General features: G+C 55.7%; 1 protein-coding gene across 5 annotated transcripts in view; it reads right to left on the reverse strand.

Annotated features, from left to right (window-relative positions):
* TMEM63B (transmembrane protein 63B) overlaps positions 1-19,797 on the reverse strand; it is a 23,266-nt gene continuing 3,469 nt past the window's right edge. For 2 of the 5 annotated variants that reach the window (XM_037013669.2, XM_017676269.3), the window contains exons 2-24: positions 16,449-16,631; positions 16,095-16,174; positions 15,705-15,743; positions 14,698-14,788; positions 13,262-13,299; positions 12,245-12,387; positions 12,108-12,159; positions 11,547-11,655; positions 10,878-10,948; positions 7,875-7,955; positions 7,281-7,404; positions 6,659-6,792; positions 6,378-6,515; positions 6,084-6,237; positions 5,035-5,141; positions 4,706-4,792; positions 4,436-4,501; positions 3,022-3,184; positions 2,330-2,435; positions 1,177-1,344; positions 807-922; positions 536-616; positions 1-241 (exon numbers count right to left, since the gene is read on the reverse strand). In XM_037013669.2, the coding sequence (XP_036869564.1) occupies positions 50-241; positions 536-616; positions 807-922; positions 1,177-1,344; positions 2,330-2,435; positions 3,022-3,184; positions 4,436-4,501; positions 4,706-4,792; positions 5,035-5,141; positions 6,084-6,237; positions 6,378-6,515; positions 6,659-6,792; positions 7,281-7,404; positions 7,875-7,955; positions 10,878-10,948; positions 11,547-11,655; positions 12,108-12,159; positions 12,245-12,387; positions 13,262-13,299; positions 14,698-14,788; positions 15,705-15,743; positions 16,095-16,174; positions 16,449-16,607 (2,499 nt within the window). In that variant the 5' untranslated portion in view covers positions 16,608-16,631 and the 3' untranslated portion in view covers positions 1-49. Of the gene's footprint in view, positions 242-535; positions 617-806; positions 923-1,176; positions 1,345-2,329; positions 2,436-3,021; positions 3,185-4,435; positions 4,502-4,705; positions 4,793-5,034; positions 5,142-6,083; positions 6,238-6,377; positions 6,516-6,658; positions 6,793-7,280; positions 7,405-7,874; positions 7,956-10,877; positions 10,949-11,546; positions 11,656-12,107; positions 12,160-12,244; positions 12,388-13,261; positions 13,300-14,697; positions 14,789-15,704; positions 15,744-16,094; positions 16,175-16,448; positions 16,632-17,338; positions 17,446-19,171; positions 19,308-19,797 lie in introns of those variants that run through there. The other 3 variants (XM_017676271.3, XM_017676270.3, XM_037013714.2) reach the window with 3 other exon arrangements.

Raw genomic sequence — 19,797 nt, forward strand, 5'->3', positions numbered from 1 at the left:
GGGGGGGTGGGGTGGGGCAGGGCGTGGCCTCCAGGGCCCCTCCCTCCCCTTACTGGTGAATCTCATTCTCTATGAGGCTGTCCTCGTAAGACTGGAAGTCTGTGTCCGTTAGGCCATCAGGTGGCATCAGCAGCTCCTCATCTTGGGATGAGGATGACGGGGGCTCATCCCCAGAGCTCCCAGGACCCCCGTCCCCATCCCCATCCACCTCTGAGTCCTGCAGCACCTGAGCGATGTATTTCTGAAAGAGGAGAGAAGTGGGGTGTGAGGGTGGACAGCTGCCCTGTCCCAAGGAGGGGAGAGGGTGATGGGGGAATCTCAGGGACTGCACGGGGAGAGGCAGTGAACCTCCCTCCCTTCAGGGAGAGGCGGGTAGCCCCCAGGGAAGCCAGGTATCTCCCCACCCCACTCCTCATTGCCCCTGGGGGCTGGAACAGGCTTCCCTTTCTGGAGGACTTAATGGGACACTCAGCTTTGGGACTGAGTCTCAATCAAAGGCATCTCTCCACCCTTGGCCATGGACCAGGGCACTCACCGCGGATTTGGGGACAGCGGCAACAGCGGGGGGCCGTCCATTGCTTCTGGGGTCCACACTATCTGTCTCTGTGTGCTCAATCTTGAGGGGCCCAAAATGAGTCAGAGAGTGGGGGGGAACGTCCTCGCCCTCAGCTGCAATCATGACTCCACACCCCCTCGGCACCCCTGCGGCCCCGCCCTCAGCTCCTAGCCCTCCCCATCCCCCTGCCCACCCTGCACCCCCTGGAGCTTCTGCCCTCAGCCACAGCCCTGCTCCCCTCGCCCCATACCTTGTAGTTGTGGGCACTGAGGTATTTGAAGTGTCCGAAGCAGACGTGGCAGAGGCAGATGGCGATGGTGATGACCAGGACCACGAATGTGAACATGGACGTGGGCGCCAGGAACCCTGGTGAGGGGCGCAAAGGATGGGGCTGCTGCCTCTCCTCTGGGACTCCTACCCGGGGCCTGCCACCCCACTTCTGCCACCTTCTGATCATAGTCCCACACTCCCTCGTGCTATGGCCTCAGCCCAGCCTCTACCAGGCCCCTGGCCTGAGACCCCTGGCCAACACAGACCCTCCCGAGGCCTGCTCTGCCTTGACTCTGGATGGAGTCCCCTCTGCCCCTGCCCAGCTCCCTGAAGGGGGGGGTGGCCCTCACCCGTGCGCATGGTGGAGAAGAAGAGCAGCCAGAAGAGGCAGAGGATAGGCGCGGCCACCACCTGGTTCACAGCCCCTGAGTGGATCTTCTTGTCCAGCTTGGCAGGCAGGTAGGCGTAGTAGAGATTGTACCTGTCTACCAGGTGCTTCAGCAGCATGTACATAAGCCCTGGGGGAAGCCACATGGGCCCTGACCTCGGAACCAGAGCCGCCGGACCTCTATGTGTCTGTCACAGGTTGTCCTGGGCCTTCCGAGGTTGCTGAAGGGCTAGCTCCCTCCTGCCCCAGCCCCAATACAGGATGAGCCCCAAGCCCCCAACAAGATCACAGTATTTTGCTGCATCTGCTTCAAGCCCTTCCTTCTGAAGCCCCTCATCAGACCTATTAGAAATCCATTCATTTGGGTCAGTCAGCTTTCTCTTAAAACCCTTATCATTTTTTTCTACCCCTATCCCCAAACAGACAAGGTTAAGTTAGGTGGTAAGTTCTACTTCCCTGGAGACTGAGGGAATGGGAGCTTGCAAACGAGGACAAGGTTAGTTTGGAGCCTTCAATAACTAGGGAGGGTGGTAAAAAGTTTAGGATGTTATCAGGGGAAAAGTGGAGGCCACTAGTGGGAGTGATAGTTGGAGAGAAACTTGGCTAAATTTCAGAAAGAAGAAGGACTTTCCTACGTCACACAGCTGAGCAGTTGTGGGGTATCTCCACTGGTGGCAAGTACTCAACCCCACCCTGGAATCCAAAGGTCTTTCCTGAGTTTACAGGGCTATATACAAGTGTGTCCATGGATCCCGTCTATTAGTGTGTGTGTGTGTGTGTGTGTGTGTGAACAAACACCTCAGTGGGTATGTGATATGTGTCCAAGTCTACCCAGTTAAGTGAAGGCATTAGGTGTGGATGAGGACGGCCATGTTGGGGTGACATTGCCCAGGAGCCCAACACACCAGCTGGGTCTGGCCTGAGCTGAGATGACTTACCCCCTCCTCCCCCAAGGCCAGGCCCCAGATTGAGCCAGGGACCGGGCGGGAGGCCTGAGGGGCCAGTCTCCCAGCCGGGGCCCTGTCCACTCGGGGTGGCCTGCCTTACTAGAGTGAAGTGGGAGAGGTCCTGGGTCCCCCCGAGCAGGGCCCAGGTCCCGGCGCGGCAGAGCCTACCGAAGGGCACGATGATGGGGCAGGTGATACTGTAGGTCATGACCACCGTGAAGACGCACATCATCCAGGCATAGGCTGCGCCAAACTGGAACTCGTAGGCCTGATGCTAGGGGGGAGATGGGCAGGAGGGTGGCTCAGGGAGGGGAGGGACAGATGGGAGGACACAGGGTGGGTGGGAGAGGGCAGGGGCCAGGAACTCTGGGACCAGGAAGGGAATGATGGGGTAAAGGAACCCAATGTCCAGGGTAGGGCAGAGCAAAGCAGATAGAGAGGGCTGTAGCTGAGCCGGAGGTGGCAGGGGGAGCAGGCAGTGATGGGGCAGGGGAGGCGTCTTCGTGGGATCAGGGCTGGTAGTTGGATGGGCTTGGGAATGGGATACCCAGAGCCCTCATGTAGGGTCAGGGCACAGGGGCCCTAGGCTTAGGGACCCAGACCTCCCCTTGACTCCCATGGGAGAACACTAGATGGTCACAACTGGCAAGGGCCTTCAGGGCTATCTGTTTATCCATCACTGTACATATGGGAAAACTGAGGCCCCACCAGATGGGAAAGGGCTAGCCCAGGACCCTGGAACTGGGCTCCCCAAGTCCCAGCACCCCTGTGCCCCCAACACATTAGCACGGCTGCAGCTGTTTCTGGTTAGGCCCACCAGGGGGCGCTCTGCGGGCCGCTGCTGCCCCAGGCGGCCATACCCGCTTCACGTTGCGCCTCTCGGCGGCCGAGCGCGCCAGGCAGAGCCGGATCATGTACATGAGCAGGCCTGGGATGCGCAGCAGGTCCATGGCGTTGCCGATAAAGGCTGAGGCAATGACGTAGTTCACGAAGAAGGCGCCGTTGTCAGGCAGGAACACGCACCTGCGGGCACCAGGTGCTCCAGCACTGAACCCTTGGGGGACCCGGTGGCTGCCTGCCCACTGCTAGCACATCACACCTTCTTCCCCAGTGTGCCTTCCTCCATGTGGATGCCCAGTGCAGTCCTCAAGCAACTGTGCCCCAGCCCCTGAGCGTGAACCCCAGAGGCAGATGCCAGAGTGTCAACAGACACCTCCAACACCCACAGTGTGAGCAGACATGACCTGAGTGTGGCCCCAAAGGTACATGCAGATCTTGTGCCCCATAAAGGCCCACAGAGAGTGCTTGAGACCCCTAATGCGGCCAGAGGGCTCAGGGTATGGCTGCCTGAGATCCCCACCGCCGCCTCTGTGGAAGCCCAGAGACCCCCCCTCCCCAGGGGTGTAAGCCACAGGAATACGCAGAAGGTTCCCCATAGACCTCAAATTAAGCCAGAGTTACCCCCAGAATATACACCTCAGACACCTCCAGAAGACAAGCCCCAGAGACCCTCCCTCAGAGATCCTCAGAGTAGGGAGCCCAGGAATCCTTGCTAATGCCTGTGATGCCCCAAGTGGGAGGCCCAGATCACCACAGATGGCCTGGAGCAAGGCCCTAGCTTGTGCACACATATACAGCCATGGTGTGTCCCCCAAAACAGCCTCATAGAGAGCCCCAGGAAAGCTGTCCCATAAAGAACTCCAGTCACATCTTTGAAGAGCCCAAACTCTAGAGGCATTTCCAGACCTTGTGCCCCATAAACACCCCAAAGGGTGAGCCCCAGAGTTTACCAGGGATACTCTCAGAGCTGTGAGCCTCAAGGCCTTCCATAGACACTCAAAAGTGTGGGCTTCAGAGGCTGTCAGGAATCCCTCTAGGCATCCCCTAGTCACTCCCAAAGTGGGACTAAGACCCTACTACAGGCACCTCTCCAAACCTCCTGATGAAACTGCAGAATCCTTAGTTAGTCTCAGAAATGAGCCCCAGAGGCCCTCGTAGAAACTCCAAGTGTGGGTCCCAAAGCCCCAAATACACCGTGAGGATGACCTCAGAATCTGGTCAGCCCAACAGGCCCCGGGGACATCTCCTGTGCATACACCTCAGACCTTGTGGGTGCGACCTTCAGGATGCCCCTGACCAACCTTGGTGTGAGCCCCTCCTCCCGCCTGCTGCAAGGGTGAGCAGCTCTGCTGTGCCCTCCCACACGGGAGGTGGTGTCTCTCAAGCACACCCATCCACCACCCGGCTCTTCCCCTGGGGGCCCCAGTCACTCACTCAAACCGGATAGCTGCCTCAGCCAAGAATTTCTTATCAAAGAGCCAGCGGAAGAAGAGGTCCAGGCTGGAGAGGAGAGGAGAGTGTGGTGGGGGCTGGAATGGCCCGGAACACCCAGGGAGAGGAAGTCTCACCCATGAGCCTCTGGGGATGCCCCCAGACTAGAGGCCCCTTGCTCTGTAAGGGAGGGGGGGAGCCTGGACTGCTCCCTGTCGCCACCCTGCAGCACCCCCCAACCCCCCAGCTCCCATCCCACCCTCCAGAACCCACCTGCTCAGTCCCAGCGAGGGCAGGAGCAGCACCATGAAGATGAGGAAGGTGTAGCACTTGTGCATGGTGGTCCTGTTCTCCCCGGAGCTGGGCCAGGGGCACAGGGGCAGAAGCCAGGTGAGCCAGCTCCCACACCTGCCTCCCAGCCAGGACAGTGTCCCAGGAGGGCCCCTGGGAATTGTGGGGCTTCCCAAGGTGAGGATGCTGGCCCCCACCCCTTTCCAGTCAGTGCTGGGACAGCCCGTGGCAGGGAGCCTGCAGGGCAAGGGCTGCCCACTGGGGACAGGTGCACACCTAGGAGGGCCATAGTGCAGTGTGTGGGGTCTCACCGTGTCCAGTGGGCTTCAAAGAAGGCAGAGTAGTAGACAATGGTGGGGAGCAGGGCCGAGAAGCACCACAGCAGCAGGGTGGGGAAGAACTGGGTGATGATGGGGTTCTGCAGTGGGGCATGGGGGGACAAGTGAGGCGGGGGCAGTCTAGTGGGCCCAGTTTGTTTTGCTTACCTGCCCCTGCTCCACTGAGCCCTGGGCCCCAAGTCGGACAGTTTAGAACATCTGGGGAGGCAGGGACCAGGGTGGGGGTCATGGCTACATGTACCACACCAGGGTGAATTAGTAGTTAGCATTTGCTGAACACTGACTATATGCCAAACACCAGTCATGTACTGTACATGTGTTAGTCCTCACAACAACGTTATTACCCCATTTTATAGAGTAGCAAACGGAGGCAAAAAGAGACTTAATAGCTTACGCAGCTAGTCAGCAGTTGGGGTGGGGATTTGAACTGAGCAGTCAGGGTCTTATCTATTATGCTATTACCACTCAGTGAATTTCAAACTGTCTTCCTTCGAAATTTGAGGCCCCCTGGAAGTATGCTGTGTGCGTGGCAGGAGGGGTGAGGAGTGACCAGGTGGATGTGACCTCACACTATTGGCATCTGAGCAGACTTGCTTTTTCCCTATTGGGTTTCATGTAACGTTCCTTTTGATAAAGGCATCGGAACCTAAGTTTGGAATGATCTAGTCTGAACTTTCCACTCTTCTGTTGGAGAGACTAAGGGATGAGAAGCAGGGACTTACCCGAGGCCACACGGTCAGTTAGGACTGGACCCCGGCTGTCTTTCTTCCCTGGGTGTGTCTCTAGGTGTGTGCAAACCCAAGGGCATCCTCTCCCGGGGGGAAGGTGGCGGGGCTCCCAAGGGAAGTGAAGGGAAGAGTCTGCAGCCCATGGTTACGTGGGAGCTTCTGGGTGGGGAAAGGCTGGAAGAGCAGGACGTGAGCTAGAGGGGGCAGGAGGGCATTCTGGTCTTTCCCTAGGAGGTGCTCAGGGTATCTGCGTCTCATGACAGTGTGGAGGGCGGGGTGGGGTGTGGGCCTCACGTTGAGGTACTCCACAGGCTTGGTGACATTGAACTTGTCCATGGTGGTGATGATGATGGCAGGGGTGGTGAGGAAGAAGAGGAGGATGAAGAGGACGACGTTGATGACCAGGCAGCGCAGCCACCAGATGAAGCCTCGGATGGAGAGGTGCTCCCTGGGGAGGCAAGGGGGGTCACTCCATGGATCGAATGCCAGTGGTTCCTGGCGATGCCCAGGACCTCCCTCTCCTACCCCCTACCCACTGGAGCCCACCCAGACTCCACGAGGCCTGCCCTGCCACCCCCCTTTGCTCACCAGTAGATATTCTGGGGGTCCGGAGCATAGGACACAGTCCAGTTGGAGATATGTAGGGACTCGCTGCAGGAAGAGGGGCGGGGCTCCCCACGGCAGGTGCAGCCCTGACACTTACACACGTTGAAATCCTTCAGGATGCTGGGGGGATGGGCACCAGTTACTGAAGCACCAGTCACTGGGGACCCCACTGCTGATAGCTGGCCATGAGCACAGGGACCTGGGTGCCCTAACTGGTGACAGGGGGACAAGGGCTGGGGTGGGCAGGCAGGTGGGGGGCTCACATGGCGGTGATGGTCTCATTGTGGAAGGTGACAAAGGCCATGCCAAGAGGCTTCTCGTTCACCTTCTCCTTCTCCCGCTTGTAGTCCTCCTTCAGCTTCTGCTCCAGCTTCGTGTAGTACTCAATGGCCTCCACCTGCCAGAGGGCAGGTGGGACAGGAGCTCTGGTCAGAGAGCCAGGCTGTTCCCTGCAGCACCCGCCCAGCAATGACCCAGCACTTACTAAGGCCAGGCACTGCTGTAAGCTATGTGGTTACTCTTGTAATGTGTACAACAATCCTATGTGGTAGTACAATTAGCCCCATCTTACAGCTGACAAAGCTGAGGCACAGAGCGGCCAACTTGCCCCAGAGCTAGTAAATACAGCACAATGCTGTTCTCTTGGCTAACTTCTTCTGATTTGGGGTCCTTGCCTCCTCTGGGAGTCTGTTTACCTTTGGGTGATTATGTGTGAGGCCTGTCTGTGTGCAAGAGTTCCTGGGCTGTGGGACATGCACTGCCGGGTACATCCATCTCTGCTGTGACCTTTCTCCCCAGGACCTGTCCAACTCCTCCCCACACCCATTAGGGGGCCTGACTTCTGAGCTGAGGCCAGGCACACCCCATGGCCGACCCACCTCATACCTGCTCACAGCCTCGCACCACGCAGCAGCAGAGGTGGCCGCAGGGCTTGGGGTTGATCATGGTGGGGACGTTCTCCTTGCTCTGGAGGTTTGTGAAGTAGAGCTTTCCCCTCTCGGCCTTCTTCCTGTGGGACCCAGGTGCCCAGTCACCCACCACCCAGCTGTGGCTGGCTGGGAGGATGGGCAGGAAGCCCAGTTTGGGGATCATGTAGTCCACTCCCCATGACAGGGGCTATTGCTCTTGCAACTACTCGGGTACATGGCTCAGACATGTCCCCACCCCAGAGTCTCCCCACCTATCCCCTGAAGGCCAGAAATTCTTCCTATAGTCTGACCTAAATCTGTCATACTGTAGCGGTAGAAGAATATGTCCTCAGATGGGGTAGGAATGTTAGGACCCTTTCCGCTTGCAATAAGCTCTAACCTCCAAGCCTTGCTCTTTCCAGAACTGAACTGACAGGCACTGTAGGAGTTGAATTAAAATCAAATGCCCTGGGAAACACCTAGAAGGGGAGTCAGGTTCCTGTGTGGCAGCCCAGATGCCCCTCACAATGGGCAGGGGGCCCTCAATGTCACCTGCCCCTTCCCCCATTACCTCTCTGCATCGAGGAACATTAGGCGAGCCACGTTGTAACAAGGGCGGGCTTCAAGAACCGTGCAGTTGGGGTAGGCCTCCCTGAAACACAATCCACCATTCATTACATTCTGCAGGGACACCACCCACCTGCCCTGGGCTTTCATCCATGAGACCCCATCATGTTCAAGACACACATTTCCCATTCAAGTTCCCTCTGTCTTCACCACAAAAATAAGAGTTCCAGAACAATAAATTTTTGAAACTTCTCCTCAAGCTTATCTGAGTAGGTGCAATGGAGGTGTGGGCTGATAACCCAGGATATGAGTGCACACCCATGTGGCACTGGGGAAGCCATGGCCGTCATCTGATTCTCGTCTGGGGTTCTGAATTTTAAGCTGAGAGAAACTTACTAGTCATGGTTTCTCTCTAAACCCTGTTCCCAGAAGAACTGGTTACAGTTCAGCACTTTACCTTGACATTGGACTGAACCCAACCAACCCACAGCCGTGCCTGCAGAATGGTCTCTGCCCCAAGATGGACAAGAGATTGAACCTGAACCCTGACCTGACTGAGCTCTAACCTTGGCCAGATACTGGCCCTTAACTTGAACCCAAACTGACCCGTAACCCTGACCTAAGACTGACCCAAGGTTGACCCTAACCTTGAGTTGAGACTGATCAGAGATAGACCGTTCCTGACTCTCAGTACCTGGTACCTGGTACCTGGTACCTGGCAGGGCTCATGAGATGCAGCTGACTGACTGAGGGAGTGGTTCCTTTTTAATCCTGAACATGCATTGCTACGTGACCCTAATCCCTAATCTATACTGAGCTCCACCTTTTAAAAAATATTTTAAATGCAGGACCACCAAGTATTAAAGATGCATGAGATATGGCTCTAAAGTAGCAAGATGGACCACACAAACCGTTGATGATTTGGAAACTGCAATCTAGGACAGGATCCTTGAAAGGCACTTCCCAGGAGGCACAGACCTTTCCCCTGATGCTGTTACTCAAACCATTTTAGGGTTCCTCTTCGGAAGGGCCTTCACCCCTGTGGCAGGCTGAGCCCTCATTCTCATCTAACTAATCTCTCAATCCCTAATCCCTACCACAGAGGCTCCCTGGTTTTGTACACAGGATATCCCCTAATTCTTCTGGGTCACTCCTCCGATCCAGACAGACCCCAGAATTGGACACGAGCTCTGACCCAAACTGACAACTGGCTCACGGACTGGCTGAGGACAAGGTTACTTCTTGCTTATCACCACAAATCCAGGCCTGGGCCAAGAGCCTGCACACAGTAGGTGCTCAATAAACATGTGCCTAATGACTGTATCAATGAAATGGCTGTTCCATAATTAGAGGGCTGCGTGCCCACTGTTCTCCAAAACTCCATTTAGGACCCCAGTCTCCTCCACCTGCTTATAGGCTGACCACTAATTTTAATCACAGGCTGTTTGCTTAACAAAACCATAGACCAACCCCTAGAACAGACAATTTAGACCGTGAGCTCCCCACTGATACTCATCAGGCCTGGTTGTGTGTCATTTCTCTGGTATGAAGCACAAAGTAGGTGCTGAATGAACGAATGCTTGACTCAGTGGGCTTCACTCGCTCACTGCACACAGGTCTCTGCTCAAATGTTACCCTGTCAGGGTCCCCCATCTTCACCCCACTGGAAATAGCAACCTTGCCTGTTTCCTTAACTCAGTCCCTCTCCCTGCTCTGCTTTTCTTCTTGCCACCTACCCCCCTTGACACAGCATTTATTACTAGTTCATTCGTTTTTTACTGGCCTCACCCCACTGAACGAAAGCAGGTGAGGCTTTCTCTTTTTGTTTACTGCTATATCCTGGCTTCTACTCCAGTGCAGACACACGGCAGGTACAACATATATTTGTTATTACAGGACTTGTCTGTAAGAGCTGATGGCTGATTCCAACTGGACAGTGATATAAAGATGTCACCTAGCTCTGAGCACCCACTCTCCTTAACCTTGACCCATACTGCCCCCTAATGCTGATCACAGCTTCAACTCCAGACAGAGTCCCAAATCGTTCTCTCATACTGACCAAGGAGAGTCTGCACTTGACTGCTGTTCTGTAAGTCTTATGAGGGCAAGGCCTGCTTCTCATTGTTTTTGCCTGGGATATAGAAGGCGACTCATAAATGCATGTTGAATGAATGCGCATTCATCCACTAGTGCCGATCACAAAGCAGTCATTTTCCTGTAACACAGGGGTCCTGACCAGGCATTGACCTCCAACCTGTCCTGACCCAGACTGATGACTGACCTTAGATCCAGGCCAACTGACGGTGGACCTAGACCTCACGCAATCCTGATCCTGACCAGAGACTGAGCCCTGATCTTAAACCACCAACGTCCCTCATCAGGACCACTGGCCAACTCCTAATTTTGAGCACAGACTAACCTCAGGCCAACCTCTGATCAGACCCTGGACTGGCTCCTGAAGTTGACCTCCATATTGGTGGAGGAACTCTTTGGGAGCTCGATGATCTTCTATCCATTTTTATGACCCGCCATAGTGCCTTACACCTAATATCACTTAAGCAAGTTTCCTGAGGTGTACCCCTCCTCCCCAAGACAGAATTCCAGTGTGGGAAGAACCTCAGGGAACAGCCAGCCCGATTCCCCTGTAGAGCCACTGAAAGCCAGGGAACTTCTCCTTGCCAGTCTGTACACCCTCGAGAAGGTCACATACAGTTCTGAGGCAGCCATACAGCTCAAAGGGCCCAGGGACTCTGGGTCAACAACTCATGACCCAGCCAAGCCAGGGAGAGGCCCCGGAGGCAGAGTACTTGCGTTTCAAGTATTTCCCGTATTTCTCCTGTGGGGGCCTGTCACCCAGCCTGAGGGCCAGTCCGCCCTAGAGTCAGGGTTCCTGCTTAGTTTAACCCCTCCTCTGCCCCCACTGGCCCCAGATCTCAGTGTGAGAGGCATGTGAGGACCTTCTTGGGGTCTGCAGGACCTCGAGCTGGGAGCAGCACTGCCTACTCACTCAAAATGCTTCTTGATCTTTTCTGACTCTGCGTATTTGGAGATTCCATTGATGAAGAGAGTCCGCTTCACCTGAGGTGAGAGGGGAGTGGGTTTGCCTTCCTGAGGCTCTCTCCAGAGGAGCCAGAGAAGGCAGGGAGTGGAGGGAATGGGGTGAGCAGAGAGGAACAGATGGGGGAGAAAGCCTCAGGGATGGGCCAGGTCCCAGGAAGAGTCAGGGAGCGGTTCTAATAGAAATCAGACAGTGAACTTAATGCAGGAGCCATTTGGACCTTTGTTCCTTGAGGGGTTATAGAGGGGAGAGGAGGGGGCACTACCTCAGATCTGTAGGCCACGAGGACCTGCATGGAGTGGGCACTCGGGACCGGCCTAGTGGGCGAGTGGAGAAGGAGAGGAGATGCCACTGGTGTCAGGCACAGCCCCACCCTGAGTGTTGGGTGCCTTCCTGTACTACCTCCCCTTCCCTCCCCTCCGCCTCGGGAGGGCACTGCTGTCATCTCACTTACAGATGAGGAAACTTAGGCTTGGGAGGTAAGCTCACTTACAGGATCTGGGCTCCTGAGCTGCCCAGCCAGGATTCAAACCCAGCTGGCCTACCTTGGAGCTGACACTCCTTAGGGCTGAAGCAGGAGAGCCCTGGAGGGAAGGGAAGAGGCCGTGCTCCACTCACCAGGTCATCCTCCTTATAGCGCATCTTGGAGGTGTGTCTACGCATGCTATAGACGGTCAGCAGCAGGTACAGGAAGGCGAAGGAGGTGTGCAGCCATAGCAGGTTGTTCCTAGGAGGAGCAGAGGGGTACATGGAGACACTGGGGCTAGGAACACACTCAGACACCCAACGTCCCAGCGTTGTTACCCCTGGTACACAGCCCCTCGAGTGCTACCAGCCTCTGGCACTGACTCCCTCATATGGCGGGACCCACACTCCACATCCTCCATACCCCAAGATCTATCCATTCCAACTGAAATGTTCCCCAAAAGTCATCCCTTCACGCCCTACCCACTGGCCACACTGCCCTTTAACTGCCCACCAGCTTTCCCTGGCCTAAGGGCACACACCTCTACCTGGGCATTCCTTGGGACTGTCTGCTGGGCTCTACCTCTTCTGGCTCCAGCCTCCGCCCTCAGGCCCCCGAGCCACCTGTGCAGCCTCAGCCTCTTCTCCCCCAACACCCTGCCTTTGTTTTCCTTCCCTCCCCAAGCTGGCCTCACAGCCAGCTTCCAGCCTTACCCTGATTTCAAGTTGGCAATGGTGGTCCTCCCAAAGCTGTAGGCATTGTTCTCTGGGGGAGGGAAGAGGGAGAGGGCGGCGGTGGGGTCAGGGCACGTCCCCTCCTCTCTCCACCCCCCACCCAGGTCCTCACTGACCCAGCAGGTCCCCTGAGAAGTTGACAGGCAGCACGATGCCCACGGAGAGAACGCCCACAACAACCAGCAGCCCGATAATGTGCCTCTGGAAGGACAGGTAGTGCACGGCGTCGCCCCCACATTTGTCCCGGATCTCATCATCCCTGTAGCCACGAAGACAGAGGAACCGGGTGAGCACCAGAGCACCACAGGGCCACAGTGTGCCGTCCTTGCCCACCCCCACCCCATGGGCGCCCCAGCCCCTGCCAATCTGGCAGCAGTGTGGGGTTGGACGGGGGTCTCGGAGTCCCCAGTTTCCTGGTGGGCGGAGAGAGGACAAGGAATGGGAGAGGGAGAGGGAAGGAAGCATGCAGGGAGAAGAGGGTAAGCAGCCAGCCAGAGACAAGGAGGGGATTATGAGGGGAACAGGAAGGAAGGAAGAGGGAGGCAGTATGAGAATGTCTAGTGGGGAGAAAGGGCAAGGAGTGGAAGGTGACAGGAAGAGGCGGGAGGGAGGACACAGGTTCAGGGGTAGCAGCACCTCCTGGGCGCTGGGGAAGCACATACACGGCAGGCTTGGGGAGGGGCCGCCTGGCGTGGGTGCAGGCGTGCTGACCTGCCCAGACTTCCTGCCTCTCTCAGCGCTCACTGCCTGCCTGCTGCACACTGGCTCGAGCTCCTGACTTCTGCCTGCTGGACACTGGCTGCCCCCAGCCTGCCCTCTGCCCTTACCCGCTGGCTGCATGGAGGCTCTGAGGTGGGACTGCAGCCCCTGCTCTCATAGCAGGGCAGGGAGAGCTGAGGGCAGAACAGGCCCCCAGGCAGGGGGGTGCACGGGAGACTGTGGGGTACAGTGAGGCCAGCTGAGGGGACAGCAGAGGTCGGGACCCCAGGTCCGGGCCTCCTGGAGTAGGGTGCTGGGTTGGCTAGGAACGCTAAGGCCCTCAAAGCTGCCGGCCTCTGGATTTTGTAGGGAGATGACAGGTGCTGGACTTCCTGTTTCTTTCTTTCTTTAGAGCCTGAAGACTGTTCACTTACTTTATCCTGAAGATGGCTGTCAGCCAGGAACAGAAACCCTGCGGGGACAGAGGGCTGTCAGCTGGAGGTCCCATCCCACCACCCCTCCCTTCCCCCTACATCCCACCCGACTCCCATAATGCAGGCTGTGGCTCACGGTGGCATGGCTTCCACAACCAACCCCTCCCCAACAAGAAAGGAGCTGATCCCCAGAGAAGGGAAGAGGGAAGACACCAGCTCTCAGGGAAGAAAAGGACTGAGGCCAAACTGTTATTTACAGACTCTCATGCCCAGAGCTACAGATCCCTGCAAATACCCAACAGGGCAGTTGAACCAGAGGAGGTCCTGCTGTGTGGGCTGGGGTGGGGATGGGTGGGATTTGGGGTTCTAGGGAGGGTAGTGGGGACCTGCAGACCCATACGTAGCGAATGAGTCTGCAACATGTTTGCCAAAAGCAGAGAGGTGTGCCAAGTGCCCAAGCTCCTGCCATCTATTTTCCAGTACATCCGAGGGACCAAGCTCCCGGATCACTGTGAGCTGCCACCTCCCACCCTTCCAGCAGAAACCCCATTCAGAGCAAGATGGGGATATGAGAGGGAGGGTTAGGCAGAGAGAACCCTCCTTTACCTTCCTACCAGAAAGTCCAGGCTTAACACAGGATGGGCGAGATAGGTGTCCTCTAGGCAAGATGCAGGACTGGGCTACCTGTTGCCAATATTACCTGGGTCTGGGGACCATGTGGACACTGCCTGGCGGGGGTGATACCTTTGCTTTGCTACTTACCAGCACGAGCCCAATGCAAAAGCTGATAGGCTTCTGCTATAGGAGCCTAAGCTGGACTGACCAGGGCCCTCAAAGGCCTGAAGATTAGGGTTCTGACGAGGCCCCTCACCCTGGCAGAGTGACAGCAGGCTGGGCAGGTAATACCAGAGTGTTGGGTCTGACACGGAAGGGGGTCTAGGGACTGCTGTGCATCATCAAGTACATGCTTTGTTACAGGGGCTGCTGTCACTCAGCTCTAGTCCCTAAGCAGTTCAACTGGTCCTACCCAGCCAGGGGCCACCAGCGATCTCTGAGCGACACAATGGATTTTATATGCTCTGCCAGGCAGGCCTGGAAGGTTCATTTTTACTTCTAAAACCATGTCTAAGGAAAAAGGAGTCCTTAGGATTAATCAGGAGTAGGGGCACAGAACTCCACTGTAGAACAAAGTTTGGAAATCATGTCTGTTAGGCTTGTGCTAGTTTGGAGGCTGAGACCCCACTCAGGATTCTGGGAGGAAAAAGCCAAGATTCTGGGTCTGGGAGGTTATCCTGTGGCTCTAACACAAGCACTGCTCTTGCAGAAAAGGCCACACTTCCTAGGCCGCTGACTCCATAGCCCCAGAAGCTGGAGGCTGCTAAGCCCCCCTGCCCTGGAGGAGAGGGTGGCTGAGAAGTCGGTGGGAGGGCACTCACATTGTCTCTTTGGTCAAAGTCGACGGAGCTGGAGACAGATGTGAGACGTTCGTACCGGTCATGACTGTCCCCGTGCATAGCTGAGGCCACACTGGGGTGGGAGATGAGAGATCAGAGACCCTGTGAGTCTGAGCTCCTGGGAAGCAGGGTGGAGTGGGTGGGCTCCCATTCCAGAGCTCCAAGGGCTAGACAAGGCAGAACTGCACAGAGGCTGAAGCGCGAGGAATAGCTGCTCTCTCCCTGCCTCCCTTAAATCTGCCTCTTCCCTAAGGGGGCCTGGGAGGTACTGATGCAGGGCAGCCAGCCAAGGGAGGAGGGTGTCTTCTCCGTGGAGACTGAAGAAAGAAAGTGAGCGCGGCCTGCAGTTCCAGAGCTGGCCAGAGGGGGACGGGGGAAAACAGAGCCAATGTTAAGTGCATAGGCCAAGAGTCTCCAGAAGGGAGGGTGGTAAGGGAGCTGGGGGATGTCTCCCAGGTGGGCCTCACCCTCCCTATTCCCTGACCCCAGCAGCTGCCGCAACTCCAATGCCAGTCCTCTAGACAGAGACAATGATGTGACACAAAAAGCCAGACTTGGGGCGCTTTGGGTAGTCCCCCTCCCAGGCCTCTACAGTGGGTGAGCAGGGAACCCTGGAATATGAAGAACTAGCTGTTAAAGGACAGGAAGCCACTGGTGACACCCAATCTTGTCTCTGCAACCAACAGGGTGAGTGTACTGTGGGTTTCTGGAAGGGTGGCTCCTCCACCGCAGCCAACAAGGACCACAAAGCTTACGCACATGCTGAGGGACTTCTCCCAGGTGAAAAGCCAGAGGGAGAGATGGGGGGTGAGGCAGAGACAAGTTAGGGAGCCCCCTGTTCTGCAAAGCACACCGCCTGAGTTAATCCGACACATGAGCCTGCAGAAGAGAAAACTGCAAAAAGAAACTTGGCAGGAAAGAAGAGAAGCATGAGAGAAGAGAAGGAAAAGCTGGTTTAGTGGGGATAAGGAGGCTGGCGCCCCACATACTATTCCTGTTCCACTCGGTCCCTCTCCTGCCGCCGAAGCCTGGGGACAGAGAACAGACAGGGTTAGCAGGGGTCAGGAGAGGGTCACTGGGGAGTGGCAAGGGACAAAGGCCCAACTCTCAGGCCTTCATGTCTCCCCTACCCACTCTGGGACTGGTCCCTTTTCATCCCCCCAACAAAGGGGGATGAAAGAGGGCTGGCTCTTTCCTGTCCCTGAGGAGTGTGGAAGAAGGTGTGTGTGTGTGTGTGTGTGTGTGTGTGTAGGGTTGGGGTACAGTCCCATAGCCTTACCTGTCTGCATCTGCTCTTTCCTGTCCCTGAGGAGTGTGGAAGAAGGTGTGCATGCATGTGTGTGTGTGTGTAGGGCTGGGGGACAGTCCCATAGCCTTACCTGTCTGCATCTGTCACCAAAGCCAGCCGCCCATAGTCCCAGGCCACCTTCCGGAGGATGGAGAACAAGAACAGCAGTGCCTAAGGAAAGAAGGAATGGTTGGCAGGTAGAGAGACAATCCACCAACTGGACTAGCCAAGAGGATGGGGCAGAGGGTCTGAACCTTGTCTTAGAAGGGGATGACCCTGGGTTGGGTCAGAGGCTAGGCTAGGCTAGGTTATGGGAATCCTCCTGCAGTTAAGCCTGGGCAGTCGGGGTTGGGGAGTGGTTCAAGCTGTAGGTGTTGGCCAGCTATTGAGTTGGGAAGGGCGGGGCAGGGCGTGAAGGGCCAGGGTGGCATTCACGAGCACTCACAAGGAAGCACATGAAGTCAAGAGCCAGCACGGTGGGGACGCCCCCAAAGGGCAGGCCCTGCAGGACGGTGCTGCGGATGCGGGCACTGTAGCAGTAGTCCTTAGGGTTGCTGCTGTTGAGGGCCGTGGTGCCCAGTGTGGCCAGCAGGAAGGGCAGCATGGCTGCTATTGCCGCATGGTCCTCCTGGGCAGAGGGCAGAACGGCCAGCTGGGCTTGGCCCCCACTCCCCCCAGAGCTCCCCAGGGTGGGCCTGGGGAGGGGGCAGCACGGGCAGATCCTTGGGCTGCCTAGGTGGGTGGAAGCTCTGTCCTCCAGAGATAAAGGTCTGGAGAGGGGAGGGTTGAGTCACATGGATTTACCTTCATTGGCTCTCGGGCTGCAACCCCACCCTGGGTCTGGGGAACGTAGCCCAGATCTGGACTGGGGAGACTGGTTTTTCTGAGCTGGAAGTTGTCTGTGAGTCTCTAATGTCTACCTCCCGCCACCTCCATACACACACACACAAACACTCTTCAAACACATTCTCTCTGTCTGTCTCTGTCTCTTGTCTCCTTTTCTCTCTCAGGCAGGGGGTAGAGCTGAGCCTGTGGGAAGATGGGGAGGGGTCTTAGGCCTGAGGATCAAAGGCTAAGAGGAGGGGTCTCTAGGCCAGGGGAGGATGTGTCAAAAGCCAGAAATCTCATCCTGATCTTCTTTCTACCCCTATTAGAAAAATGGCATAGTTTCATTTGCTTAGAGTTTTCAACTCTGTTAATCAACTTTGCAATATAATTGGCTTCAAAGTAAGATGTTTAGCTTTGGAGCTGCCCCTCTGTCCTCAGAGTAGTGGTCTGAGGATAGGATCAGAGTGGGAAGTCAGTTAAAAAGAAAGACTTCTCTGTTTGTGTTACCTTCCCGGCCCCAGTCACTCCTGCTTCCCCTCATTTCTTTTCTCCTGCACGGCAACAGATACACTTTTCTTCCCTCCAGCTTCCTTGCCTCTCTCCCGCTCTCTGCACAAGAGACCACCGGAGTGGTGTGAGCACTACAACTCCCAGAGTGCCCTGCTCCTGCCCCTGGAGCAGCCTGGGAAGGCCGTGCCCTCCAGCAAGCTTTTCCATTGGCAAGGGAAGAGTGGGCGGGACCTCTTAGCCTGCCCAAGCCCACTGCAGCCAGGGTACTGCCCTCCAGCCCGGTTCCCTGCCTCTGCAGGGCTGTCCAGCCCTCCCTGATGTGGGTAGACAGGGCAGCCATCCTGAGTGCTAGGGTACTGGAGTGCCTGAGGACGGAGTCTCGCAGGGCTCTGGGGAAGCACCCAGGGCAGAGAAGTGCGGCCATGGCATCACTGCTCCACCCGCGTCCTACTGGAGGGCCCCTGGGGGCCCCTTCTGCTGACAACACTGAAGCTCTGCCTGGAGTAGGGGGGGATCCCCAGGGAAGAAAGGAAACCAGACAAAGAGAGAGAACAACAAGCCTAGAATCAGTGACTGTAACTCTGAGAATAAGTGTCTCCCAGCCCTCTGGGGTGACTCAGAGGGTTTCTCTTGCCCACCAACCCCAGACTTCCCCCCACCTCTTCCTAACGTTTCAACTGCAGGGCAAGAGGCAACATATCTCAGATGGAGTGGGAAGCTTGGATTGTTTACATATTTCATTTGGTCTCAGGGAGTCTCTGAAAAGTCTGTTAAGAATGCTGATGGAGTAACTGCCCTGTGTGCCATGCCTCCCTCCTCCTATCCAGCCCAAGTTGCCATAAATCCTATTAAGTTAGTAACTGTACCAGGTGCCACTTATTGAGTGCCTGCTGTCTTCAAGAATAACACATATGTGACTTCATTTAATCCTCAACAACCTTGAGTTGGATGTCATTTCCACTTAAGGATGACGGATGGCACAGGAACTCTAGAGAGTAAGTGACTTTCCCAAAGTCACACTGCTAATAAAATGATAAACCTGGGGTTCAAACCTAGGTCAACTTCTCCCTAGAACTAGAACACTTCAGGGGGTACCATGATGCTTTTCTGATGTGCCTAGAACAGGACTCTGCAGACTATGGAAGCTTCATAAATGCTCATGAAATGTTTTCTGGCTAGAGAATACCAGAGTACTGTGAGAAGGTATGTGTTTAGGTATGTAAGCACATGTTGACATGTATACCTGTATGTGCCTGCAAGAAGAAATTGGTGACCGCATGGCAGTCCATGGGATGAAAGGAGATGGTTGCTAAGTGCGGTGCGTATGTGGGTGTGCCTGGGAGTCTGGTTATGTTAACATAAGGTGTACGAACCTTGGGGCACCAGGGGAGGTTAAAGGTTAAAGGTAGGTATAGTTCTCTTGGGTCTGTGGTAGTTGGGGGTTCTCTGCATTAGTCTCCCTTAACTTCCAACTCCAGTGCACTCTGGAATCAAGATGGCTCATTGTCATTCCTTGCCTATTTCTATCCCCAGTTCCAAGGTTCTACTAGGCCAGGATGTAATGTGTACAAACCCCTAGAGCACCAAGTCCCCTCATCCTCTCAATAAGGGGAACTGGTAGGGTGGTGAGGGTCCAAGAAGATGCCTAGTAACTGAAACCACTATGTCCACCTGCTGCTTCCCTCTTTGGTCACAAAGCACTCTCCCTTCCATAACTGCACTTGTCTTCCCACCTACACCATGAGGAAGGCAGGGCACACTGGTGGATCAGATCACTGTCCAAATTTTACAGGGGAGGAAGCAGGGACCCAGGGAGGAAAAGTCACTTACATGAAGTCACAGGCCAGGTAAAGGGTGGAGCCAGAGCTGAGGGCCCACAGGGCTATTCCAAGCCCTTCATTGTGGGGGCAGGGTTGCTGGGCTCTTTCACCAAGGGCAGCTGCTCTCAGAGTCTTTACTGGAGCAGCTGAGAGGAGGGAGGAGAATGAGAATATTTTGGAGGGGAAGGTAAAGTGGTGGTGGGGGTCGGTTCATCCACTATGCAGGGTTGCCGGACCTAGATGTAGTGGAATTTCTCCGGTCTGACACTGAGGTTTTAGCTGGAAGTGTGTAGAGAGATTGATGGATGATTTTATTTCTAGCTAACAAAGTTGTTATTTTATCATTAAGTTTGTGTGTTTGTATGTGTGTGTGTGTGGTGGGGGTGGGGGAGTTATAAGTTTTCTTACAGAGTTATTCTAAAAGATTCAATTTCGGGCCTGGGATCACAGACAGGCAGTGTGGTCTGATAGGAAGTGAAGATGGACGCCAGCTGCATTACTATGTAGTCTGGGCCTCAGTCTTTCAAACTGTAACAAAGAGTTGTTAATATCCTGGCTCTGCACCTACCAACTTCAGAGGGACGGGCACAAATCTATCCACAGGTGAGGTTAAAGGTACAGTTGATTCTTGAATAA

The sequence above is a fragment of the Manis javanica genome, chromosome 16 (assembly GCF_040802235.1).
Source record: "Manis javanica isolate MJ-LG chromosome 16, MJ_LKY, whole genome shotgun sequence".
NCBI lineage: Eukaryota > Metazoa > Chordata > Mammalia > Pholidota > Manidae > Manis > Manis javanica.